The following is a 12,513-nucleotide window of genomic DNA, read 5'->3' as shown; positions in this document are numbered from 1 at the left end:
AAGAAAGAAGAATAAAAAAAAAAAGATCAGCAACCAGAGGGTAGAAAAGTGGCAATTTCTGAACATGATGACTTCTCTTCAAAATATAACTTGAAATTGGTGGTCAACATCCATCCAACATCCAGATGTGAGCAGAAAACCTCCATGGATTTTATTGGTTGACTAACATGGCTAGTTCAGCACGGTTTATGACTCAGTGAATTTTAAATGCTAAGCAAACGTGATTTATTTATTGACAAAATGACTATGGCTTACTATGAGTTGCATCCAGGCATCAGTATCATGTAACTGATTAATTGAAAGCCCTATAAGAACAGTATTTGGGGACCATATTGATCTGTCACTCATACACATATGAGTGATTTTGATGGTCCACAGCAATTTCTATTTTGCCAACTTTGCAAAACACCACATTCAGAAAACAAATTGTAACATTTTATTCTGTTTGTCAGCCACTCATTAAGGGATAAAATGATTTCCTTAAATTACAGCTTTGTGATACAGATAGCCCTTAACTTACAGTTGTAATGAAGTCTGCCCATTACAATCATTAAAGTTGTGGTGGTCATATAGCATGTGACTAACCTAATTTTACAACTATTTTTTGGCAGTTATTAAGTGCATAAATGCAGTCATTAAGCAAATCTGTAGTTGTTAAAGGAACTCATTGTTCATAATAGTAGTAGAAGTAAAAGTCTGGTTTTCAACAAAAAAAATTGTAAATCCTGGTCATGTGAAAATGGGATGCTGCAAATGGTCATATATGCAGGCTGGTGGCCAAGTACCCAAATGCAGTCATGTGCACACCGAAGGGGCAGTGGCTGTCAGAACCTCGGAACTAAGTACTTTGGGGAGCATTGGTCATAACTTTCAGCGGTCTCTAAATGACCAGTTGTAAGTTGAGATCCAGCTGTATTACTGATAATGCCCAAACAACAAATCAAACATTTACAAAGGAGTCTTAAATTTTTTTTAGTAAGACAATTCATTTTGGCAGAAGTTTTTTGTTAAATCTAATTGATAAAGGAATTAAAGTGAGGAAATAATTCTGATTTCCCAGGTCATGAACTTTTCTTCATGAATGATAATACATCTAAATAAGTACATCTTAAAAACATAACATTAAATCAAAAGCTAATTAATAAAACATTTTATGAAAGTATACGTACATAGATTGTGTGTCCTGGTGAACCAGGAATACTGGATCCAGGCCTAGAATAAATACTGTCCGAGGATGTCCGGGTAGGCTGTAAGGGGGAGGGGGAGGAGAAACACTGTAAAAACTTGGTTGGGTTAGATATCCTGTTTGGAACATTCAAAGCAAAACTCCTTTTCAAATGACCATTTTTTTCTTAAAGTAAAATTCAGCGAAAACTTTTTTGCCTTATGAAGCAGATTGGATTTATCTTTACAGAGAAGTTACCCAGCATTATGGACTGGAAGATTTTTTTATGCTAAGTCCTACATAAGAAGGAGTAAACAACACCAAAGTTTTAGAAGACAATTATTGCCTGCTCCTGCAAGTACAGCCCAATACTTTAGGCTGGGAATGTCTTTTGAAAAACTATGATGAATTAGGAGATTTGGCAGGCATTTCTCTTTTGGATTATTTGTTTTCTATTCTTATTCTAATCATTCCATGGGATTCCCTAACTGATCCAGAGGCAGGAGGAGAGAAACAACTGGGTGGTGTTTTTCATCTCCTTGTGTCTTTTTAATGAAGCGGTGACATCATTCAAAGGTCTGCTTAGTTAAAATGAGAAATCCAGATTGTGGTCTGACCACCTTATCCTAGTTTTATCTGTTTCGTTTGGATATATCAATGATCAATGAAAGAAGCAAACTAGGAAGAATTTTTAAATTGTACCTGAGCTGAGTTCTTTCTTTTTAAAAATATAATTATCCCTCTGCATTAGGAGTATCATGGCTAACTAAGTTCAGGGTACAAAACTCTAGATCTGCCTAGAAGCAGTCTCACTTTACAAGAAGAAGCATACAGTGAGCAGTTCTCCCACATCTCCCATTATTAGTCTGTTCCTTTTCCCAAACTTAAATTCTCTATTGTGTAAACGCCCATATTTTCCAGAGTGTGTGGTCAAAAAAATATGGGAGTTTACATTCAGTGCATCTGGATGGTATTAGGTTGGGGAAGGCAGCTCATAAGATTCCTCAACGCTCCCCTCCCCAAATACTTTTATTCAGAACTGGAATTTATATCCACAGATTTTACAATTAAAATCACATCATAAAATGAAAATTATAGATTCATTTAGAACTGCACATGAACCAAGAGACATGAAGGTATTGCAAGACAGGGTAGTGTTTGCCAGGATTGTCCCATTACACATTTAACCAAGATAAAAATGGGGTAAAAATTGAGTTATGTTTCAGGAATACACAAATTCAACATACAAAACACAGGAAAAAATCTGTTAAAATAAATAAAAACAAAAAACTTGTATTTTATTGCAGCAAAATCAAATCCTGGCAATATGCCTAAGCTTTGTTTTTCTTTAAAAAGCATGCACAAATATATTCAACTGAAAAACAATTGTCAAAGAAAAGAGATGAGCATGCATAAATATAATTAAAAAGATTTTCAAAATATTCAGATTATCTGAACAGAAGAAGGTTTATCTTCCACAGAACGAAGTACTTGCTAATCAGTTTCATACCAGGAGCTCTGCTGAACTAGATTCAAGATTTAAAAGTTTCTTACCTGATGAAGGAATATAACAATTTAACTGGATATCTGAACCAATTTAAGTCCTTTTAGGGGCAGGACCCATTTGTATTTAAACAATACATTATCTTTTGCTGATTATACGGATTTGATTTACCCCGCTCTGCTGTTACTTATTTGTGGTAGAGGGGTAACCTTCTTTCATCCCCAGTAACTTCAACCAGGGAACCAATGTGACAATGCCACCGAGGTCAAATGAAGCCAACAATCTCTTTTCCAGTGAAACAGACAAATGGGATGAAAATGTTCCCACTATAAATCCAGCTTGGCCACCAAATCTCTCTTCTAAATTCCGAGAGAAACACCAGTGTTGTTTATTTGCCTCATAGTGCAGTAGGATCCAACAGAGCTGGATAGGGAAGACTACAAAGTATCAACCAATCCCCTTGCTAATATATACACACTCCCTCCCTCAGCAAATGTTCTTTCAAGGTCCAAGGAATAATCAGAATAAGTGCTTTCCTTTTTCCCCCCTGCTTGAACCAAACACCATTTATAATTAAACTCTTGCTGAACTTTTCTTTGTTTCTCACTGGCTAGAAACCAAAGATCAAGATTTGAAAAAAGCAAACATTATTCATTCCAGGCATTACTGTGGAAATATTTGCAAAGAGATAGGCAGTAAGTATATTTTCCTTATTTTGTAAAAGATAATAGACCTTCCAATTTTTTTGGTGGGAAATCCAATCCCCAATTTCAGCAAATTGCTGTTTAGTTCCTTTTTCTTTAAAAAAAAAAATGGGGTAAAAAAAGCAAAAGAACAAGGTATTCTTGCATAATAGTCCATAACAAAGAACAAGATGATCTTCAGAGGCATAAGCCAGTATTGAGAGACAAAATGAACATGCCATAAAATGTATCAACAGCATGTTTGTTTTTGTAAAGCAAGGTTGTTGTTTTTTAAAAAAATGCTATTGTGTCATATTTTGGATATTTTGCACACAATACTTGTTGAAATAATTTTGGATTGAAATAATTTTGGATATTTTGTACACAATACTTGTTGAAATAATACTATAAGATTATGCTTTTCATTTGCTTTGCAACAAACTCTTTTTTTTCCCCATTATCACACTAATGTTATCTGCTGATTAACTTTCTATTATTTTGACCTGTAATTAACTATTTGATTCTTCTGTCAGTCATATTTTTGGCTTGACTTATTTGGATATCATTTTTGATTCAGAAGAAAACATTCAGTTTTATTGATAAATTTCTAAATATGCAAAGTTTTAAAAATCATTTCTGTACTGTGCAAAATTTGTGGTTTCTTGTTTTAATGACCTCTTCCTAAAATGTTAACTCTTATATTCATTCATATTCAACTTCAGCTAGAAAGCCATTTCTTTTAGTCAAATTTATATAATGTTCTTTAAATTATTTTTCCCCAAGTATTTTCAATTAAAACTCCTCTGTATGGAAAACCTAAACAAGTTTAAAACTTTAATGTGCCTCAGGGGAAATCAGGAGATTCAGGCAGATCAAATGAGCACCAAGACTTATTACATGGTTAAGCTTTCTACAACAATCTGAATTACTAAAAGTGAAAGGAAATCAGTGAGAGTTAAGAAGGAATTCAAGGTGGGCTAGACTTAGATATCTTCTGGGTGTGCAGGGACTCATGATTGATGATGCATTTGACCACTCCTTCGGGCTCAGTCTGGTCATCGCCTACAATGTCATTTATATCAGGGGTCCCCGACCGCCGGTCCGCGGACCGATACCAGTCCGCGGAACAACTCTTACTGGGCCGCTGGTTGCTGGGCGCCGCCATCTTTTTTTGGTAAAAAGTGCTTCCGGTGAGCTTTTCCGGGTAGAAAGCTCACCGGAAGCACTTTTCATCAAAAAGATGGCGGCTAGCTCGGTGAGCTTTTCCGGGTAGAAAGCCATTTCTCCAAAAGCTCACCGGCGCTGCGCCGCCATCTTTTGACGAAAAAGTGCTTCCAGTGAGGTCACCGGAAGCACTTTTTCGTCAAAAAGATGGCGGCGCCCAGTTGATGCCGTGCACGGCGCGGCGCCCAGCTGATGCCGGTACCGGGCCGCGGCGTCAAAAAGGTTGGGGATCCCTGATTTATATCATTTATATATGAAGAATGTCTACCATATTGTTAGGGTTTGGGGATTAACCCCTAGAAGAGTATTGCAGCAGTAGTCAAGCCAGGAAGGGCCCCAGAGTATACACACACTGAACACAAACACTGTTTGTAGTTTAAATAGTTTTTAATCCATTTAGAGTTTAAAACATTGTCATTCAGTCCAATAGTCATTCACTATATTTCCATCCAGTAAGACTCACTATTACAGTCCAAGTTAAGAGTCCTTGCAATATCTTTATCAGCCAATAAAAGATATCTCCTCCTCCTCCGGTGCCTCTCTCCCAGAGGAACAAACGCTGGATATTTAGCAAGAAGTTCAAACAGTAGAACAGTAGAATTACGCAGTAAATCAGCAAACAGTAGCAAACAAGAATTAATACTGAGTGACACATTCCACTGGAAAAAAACTCTTTTCTGAATCTTTTTTAATGGTATCAGTTTTGCAAATGTATGGATACCAATTGCGAAATACATTTAATTAAATGTAAGGAACATTGAGTAAGGTATGACTGATGTAAAAATAAATATGCATATAGAATAGATACCATCGAAGGAAAGAATATCTCAACTTGCAACATTAAAATCATAATGTTTAACATTACGAATATGAAATGCCAATGATTCAAATGTAAAATAAGGCATGTACAATGGAAGTGCACTGTACATTTTCTGACTACACTGGTACAAATCTGTCAATATTGCTCTTTGTTCCTTAGACTGCTGATCTATAGATAAGGGCTTAATTGTGTTATCTATTAAGTAGCTCTAAAGGTAGTCCTTGCCTTACAACCACAATTGGGACTAGAATTTCCATCACTAAGCAACATAGTCATTAAATAAGTTGTGATCGATTTTATGACATTTTCCCTCCATGGTTGCTCATGGTGGTTGTTAAGTGAATCACATAGTCATCAAGTGAATCTGGTTCCCCATTGATTATGCATGTTAGAAGCCCCCTAGAAAGCTCAAAAATCACATTACCCCAGGACTCTATAACCATCAAAAATATGCACTGGTTGATAGGAGACCAAATTCTGATCATGGGGCCAAGGGGACACTGTGACAGTCATTTTTTTCAGCACCACTGTAACTTCGAATGGTAGTTAAATAAATGGCATAAGTTGAGAGTTACCTGTATTTGTTGATACTTTTTATATTTATTCCATTTGTTGTCATGATTTTGGTTTATCTCTTCACAATATTTCATTTTTATACAAAAGAATCCCCAACTTTCTTTTATATATTGGGATAAATTAATGTCTATACCCACATTCCACTATCTAAGGCAGGAATCCCCACTACTGGGCCATGGTCTATTCAGAATTGGGCCATGTGAAGATGTGGAGCTCAACCTAAACAACCAGCAGGACTGATGGGCAATCACACATGTGTACCCTGGCCCGCTGCTCGTGCAAGTCAAGCTGTGTGAAGGCACACTGGCCCACCACTTGCCAAGGGCTGGGGATGAGCATATATGGTCCAGTTCTGCTCTTCCCCCACAGCCAGGCTGCCAAGCCTCAAAGGTTGGGTACCGCTGATCTATGGGAAGGTTCAAGGCAGCATACAAGGGTTTCTTTTCACATCCATGCCCTCCTCTCTCCACCATTTTTGGGCTACTGAGTCAGTAGTAACTTCTAGCTATTTATTTTATTTATTTATTTTTATTTGACAATTGCTTATAAGATAATAGGTATAAGTATACACATAGTTATGAATGCATGAAATGGGTACATATAAGAAAAATAAAAGAAACAATAGGACAGTTTTAAACAACCATCCGATTGATTTTAGTCATTCCAAACAATAACCAAGAATCCAGAAATCATTAAGTAATCCAGATAGTCCCGAGTTATATCTTCTTATTTCTTTTTTGACTTTCTCTTCCTGGGGTTTTTGTTGCAATATTTCAGTTAGAATGTATCTTTTGAAAGTCTTGTTGAGATTCTTTTTTAATTCCAGGCAGTCTCCTCCCTTCCAGATCCTGCCCTTTTATTCTTTTTCTCTCCTTTCCTGTTTTCAAAAGCTTTTGATTATCCAGAAATCTTTATTATCCCTTTGATTTTTTATTTTCAGCATTAAATGCCTATTGATGTCAAAGTGGATTTTTTCCCAATTTCTTGCTTAAGTCTCTTAGCTGTCAGTATAGGAAAAGGAGAAAAAAACCCACCAAATCTTTTCCCTTTTCTCTCTCCTTTGCAGCTTAAAAATCTTCTTAGGGAACAATGTTATTGTTTTTTAATAGTTTCAATTCCAGGGTAACTTATTTGTTGCTTTTGCTGTTTGACCCAGTCAACCAAAACTTTCTCTTCTTATCTTCCTCCTGCACATTCTTTTCCGGTCGAGTTCTTCTTTGTGGTGGCAATTTCTGACCACCGCAGCAACCGCCTTCGGGAAAGGGAGTAATGGCCAGCTGGGGAGGAGAGATGCGGCTCTCCTCAACCCTGCAGGCAGTCTCCCCCCTCTTCGCCACCTCTATGGGGTGGCTTAGCCCCGAAACCAGCCGGCTCGGGGCGCTCCAGCGATGAGCACGGATCGAAGCCTCGCAGAGACGAGGTTTCGGTCTGTCGCTGAAGAAGCTCAAGAGAACGCAGTTGCTCTTGATATGATCACAGAGGTCATTTATGTAGAGTATGAAAAGAGTTGGTCCTAGAACACTGCCTTGGGGGGGACACCACTGTTGACAGGTACAGAATTTGATAGGACACTCCCAATTTTGACCATTTGTTGTCTGTTTGATAGGAATGCTTCTATCCAGTTATGCAGTTGTCCAGAGATACCATAAGATTTTAGTTTTAGGAATAGTTTGTCGTGTACCACTGAATCAAAGGCTTTACAGAAGTCTATGTAGATTGCGTCTATTGCTTTGCCCTGATCGAGTTGTATAGTCCATATTTTTTTGCAGTGTAAGTTGCAGATTACATGATAGTTTTTTCCTAAAACCAAATTGTTTATTAGAGAGTAGGTTGTTTGTTTCTAAGTGGACGATGATGGATTGGTTAATAATTGATTCCATGACTTTACAGGTGACACAGCATAAGGAGATTGCTCTGTAATTTTCAACTAGGCTGGGGTCTCCCTTTTTGAAGATGGGGATGACCGTGGCTTGTGACCATAGTTTTATCAAGGAGCTGGTCCTGAAAGATTTTTCAAAGATTATGCTTAGAGGTTCGGCTATGGCAGTGGGCAGGTTTTTAAAGAAGTAGGCACATATTCTGTCTGGTCCAATAGATAGAGATGGTTTTAGATTGTATCGTGCTTTTTCAACATTGTCTTCTGTAAAATCGATATGTATTAGATCATTTTAGTTGTCTGTGGTTCGACTAGGGCATGATCCATTGCTGTTTACAAATACTGAGCCAAAGAATGTGTTAAAGAGGTTGGCTTTAATAGTGTCATCATTGCAGTCTTTACCACTAGGTCCTTTCAGGGGTGGGATGGACCTTGAGTCTTTTAGTTTGTTGTTTACAAAATTGTAGAAAGCGCGGGTGGAATTGGTGCGTAGAAGGTTTTCTTCTTGTTTAATGTAATACTTGGTGCATTCAGTTTTTATCTGGTGGCATAAATTTTTGTATCAGCTTTTGAAGTTGGCAACGTGACCAGATTTGTTTTTCCACCAAAGTTATTTCTTTTTGGATTGAAGCTTCCTTATTGTTTTGGGTAATTTTTTTTTCTGGTTTTGGGAGTTGCTTAGACAAGTACATGTAATTTTCTTGTTTAGCAGTAATTTGACACTGCCTCTCTTCCTAGGGCTGAGACACAGTGACTGGCTCAGAGTTACCTAACTGGATTAATACTTATAGAATGTCTAAAATTCAGTCTCCTAGCTTCTATCCTGGTGCCTTTAACTATTATAATTCACCAGGGGTCAGCAACCTTAAACACTCAAAGAGCCATTTGGACTCGTTTCCCATAGAAAACACTGGGAGCCACAAACCCATTTTGACATATAAAATGAAGATAACACTGCATATATCGTTTTTTATCTTTGTGCTATGTATAAAAAAAACCTATAGTATTTATGAAATAAAAAGCCAAACTTAAATTATCCATCTGCAGCAAACAAAAAATTCCATCTATTTCTATGTGCCATCATCCTCCATAAATTGTGTGCCGATGGGTGTCACACATTGGCGGTTATAATGTGTATTTTGAGTGACAGGGAGCCACAGCAGAGGGTTGAAAGAGCCACATATGGCTCCAGAGTCATGGGTTGCTGACCCCTGCACTACACTGTCCTCCTCTTTTCATCTTTATAATAACATACAGGGGAAGCTGGCTGGTCCAAAGATATTAATTCCATGGTAAAATGAGAATGTGCATCTGGGTTCCTCAAGTTTTAATCCAACATCTAAATTAGTATACCACATTGATGCAACATTTTTGTTAATTGTTGCATTTAAAAGTTGGCATATTTATATACAACATTATCCCAAGGAACTCATTTCCTTGGTTAATAAAAAGCAAAACTGGTTCATATCTCAATAATCAGCACCTTATTCTGATACTGATTTTGCCATGCAGAGATTGTAATTTACACAGATAATCTTTAAAAAATGAAAACAAAGCAACACTGGAGCCATCCACATCCTTCTGTGAGAGTGATGTGATGCTGTCCATCTCTGAACTGAAGATGTTCAAGTTATGGTCTGGAGAATTATCTAGGGCAAGTCCCCTGTATCAATAATAATTCCTTGAACATCAAACCAACTGGATGCACTACTACTATAGATATAAGGACATTGATCCAGCACAGTTTACAGTACCTGCTTTAACGTTTTGATGGTGTTCAGTATACAAGATGGTGAAAACAGCTGGAGAAGAAGGAATAGCTTGGTTTGTGTTTGCAATCATACTGCATTCATATATAATTAATGTAACAAGCCCAAAGAACAGCTTCTTAGATACCAAAGAATGTGACTCATACATGCATAAGTATATGCTTAGAATAAAATTACTTTTTAGATATATTTTTTCTTTTACAGCAGGACCCTCCATCACTTCAAGATCTATATCAGTTTTATACGACACAAAGACTACAATTGGAGATACCAAAAATATTTCTGAGGCAGTTTGAAGAGATTTTAAGTACAAGAAGGATGTAAGACATTTGCCCTCTTAATCATCTCTAATTCTATTATTTTTAACTCAAAAACAAACAAACAAACAAAACAAAACAAAAATCAACATTAGGGCCTACCCACTCTGCAGTAACTTCTGAGAGCCACAAGAAGAAAATTAGCACTTTGTGTTTTTAGAGAGGTACTGGTTTACAGAATCAATTTGATGGCATCTTTTTTATATAAGTAGCTTGCATTTGTCCATAATTCTAGGCTATGACTGATCTTTATGAAGATGTACAGGTAGTACATGAATTACAACTACATATTGCTAAATGAGATATTTATTAAGTGACTTTTGCCCCATTTTAAGACCTTCCTTGCCATAGTTGTTAAGTGAATCCCCATTGACTTTGTTTGTCAGGAGATTGCAAACCACATGACCTCGGGACCCTGCAACTGTCATAAATATGAGTCAGTTACCAATTGTCTGATTTTTGACCATGTTATTGCGGGAATGCTGCAATGATCATAAATGTGGAAAACAACAATAAATCACTTTTTTAAAGTGCCTCTGTAACTCACTAATGAACTGTTATAAGTTGAGGACTACCTGTACAGCAGGGAGACTTTAGTCTGTACATTCTTGCTTCCTCTACCAATTAACCTCTGTGAAAACTAAAAAATGTTAATCTTCTTTAAATTTTAACTTGCTTTACGATAGAGTTTTAAAAACATTTCATACCCAAAATTGTAATTTTTTAAAATGAGATTCCACAAAACAAAAGAAAGAAACCAATGAAGTGAAATATCTTCCTCAAAGACAAACAGTCCAGTTGCCTTTTAAAAAAGCAGCTTTGATAATTTTTTAAAAGATGAAATCCTAACATAGCATTTGGTGCCAGGAAATTTTGATGACAAAATGGTAAGACTGCCTAGGTCCTAAGAACAATCACATTATGGTGAGATTGGCAGAAAATACATTAAATAAAAGATAGATAGATAGATAGATAGATAGATAGATAGATAGATAGATAGATAGATAGATAGATAGATAGACAGACAGATAGACAGATAGACAGATAGATAAGATAGATATATAAAGATAAAGATAATTTTTTTAGTTGATCTAAACAAGCAATTAGAGTTTCTGTAGCTATATTTAATAATAAGAGACATGACCTGAGACCAGGTGTTTCAACTTGTCACTGCAATGCTAACTATAATTTAAATATTATATATAATAAAACTACTGTATTATGCACAACAAAAGCATCAATAATATTTTATGCTCAGAGTAAAACAGCACAAGAGTAACATTCAAAAACCATTTTAAGAAAATGACAGGTTGTAGGAAAGGAATGGAAATCTATATTTCTAAATTTTGTTTATCTATATTCATGAATAAAAGCTTACACACTTCATTTACAAGTTCTGCTGCTACAATCACACTTGAACTTTCCTTTGAATTTTACTTTTTGAAAATGTACAAAATCCATCAAGGAACTTTTGACATTATGTTTAATTTGGTTCTTATTGTATTAGTTAGCTTTTTAAAATTTACACCCCTATTTAAGAAATTATGAAATGAATCAAAATAATCTACATTAGTTCCTTTACTTATACAGGTAGTCTTCGATTTACAACAAAAAATTGAGCCCAGCATTTCTGCTACAAAGCAAGACAGTTGTTAAGGGAGTTTTGCCCCATTTTACAACCTTTCTTGCCACAGTTGTTAAGTGACTCACTGCAGTTGTTAAGTTAATAACACTGTTGTTAAGTGAATCTTGGGTCCCCATTGCCTTTGCTTGATGTAACGTCAATCACTTGACCCTGGGACACTAAAACCATCATAAATATGAGTCAGTTGCTAAGCGTTTGAATTTTTATCGTGTAACCATGAGGATGAACAATCGTAAGTGTGAAAAACAGTCATGAGTCACTTTTCTCAGTGCAGTGTAACTTTGAACAGTCACTAAACGAACTGTTGTAAGTCAAGGACTATCTGTATAAAAAATAACATTTTGTCCTGAAATTTAAGGTTGAAATCTCCAGGCAAAGAGATCCTCAAACTAATCAAAGTTACAAATCAAATCAAACAAACCAATTGATGAGCTCCATATTACTTTGAGTTTGCCAGGCCCACTAGGCAAACTCATATTTTCAGCTTTTGAAGTTCCTTTTATAAGGCATTAAACATTGAGAACCTTTGTCAGAGAAGATTACAGACTTCGACTATACTCAAGGAAATATTCAATCTCAAGAAGTAGTAGTTTGCATTTATTTATCACAGAACAGTAAACAGTGAATATTTGTTCTCCATTGCATATAAAACTTTTCTGAGAGTATATTTTACAATATGTAACAATTTTAATTGCTGTCAACTATTTGATTTGAACAGCAATTAAATAAAATGGACATGCAATACATATAATCCATGCTATCATGCTTACGCAAAAATGCATACGACTGCAAACAAATATATAGAACTGTATAATTTGTGCACAAAATCTACTACCCTTGAATAAAACATGTCAAGTAGTTGGGGCTAAATATATTGCTTACTTAGTGTTACCAAAATGGGGAGTATGTCAACTGAGTGAACCTTGAAAACTGG

The 12,513-nt window shown here is 36.1% G+C and overlaps 1 protein-coding gene across 40 annotated transcripts in view; it reads right to left on the bottom strand.

The window, feature by feature from the left end:
- The window catches only part of ABLIM1 (actin binding LIM protein 1), a 211,479-nt gene that overhangs the window by 41,306 nt on the left and 157,660 nt on the right, over positions 1 to 12,513 (bottom strand). For 22 of the 40 annotated variants that reach the window (XR_015749404.1, XR_015749403.1, XR_015749402.1 and 19 more), the window contains one exon: positions 1,170 to 1,247. Coding sequence is in view for 36 of the 40 variants with exons in the window: in XM_087964508.1 (XP_087820634.1) it covers positions 1,170 to 1,247 (78 nt within the window). In the remaining 4 variants the exon portion in view is untranslated. Of the gene's footprint in view, positions 1 to 1,169; positions 1,248 to 9,602; positions 9,651 to 12,513 lie in introns of all 40 variants that reach the window. The other 18 variants (XR_015749401.1, XM_087964498.1, XM_087964488.1 and 15 more) reach the window with 1 other exon arrangement.

The sequence above is a fragment of the Notechis scutatus genome, chromosome 4 (genome assembly GCF_049901735.1).
Source record: "Notechis scutatus isolate UNSWTSFEM ecotype Mainland chromosome 4, rNotScu1.2, whole genome shotgun sequence".
Lineage (NCBI taxonomy): Eukaryota > Metazoa > Chordata > Lepidosauria > Squamata > Elapidae > Notechis > Notechis scutatus.
Note: the sequence above shows the minus strand (reverse complement) of the source record. Positions and strands in the feature narration are given on the sequence as shown.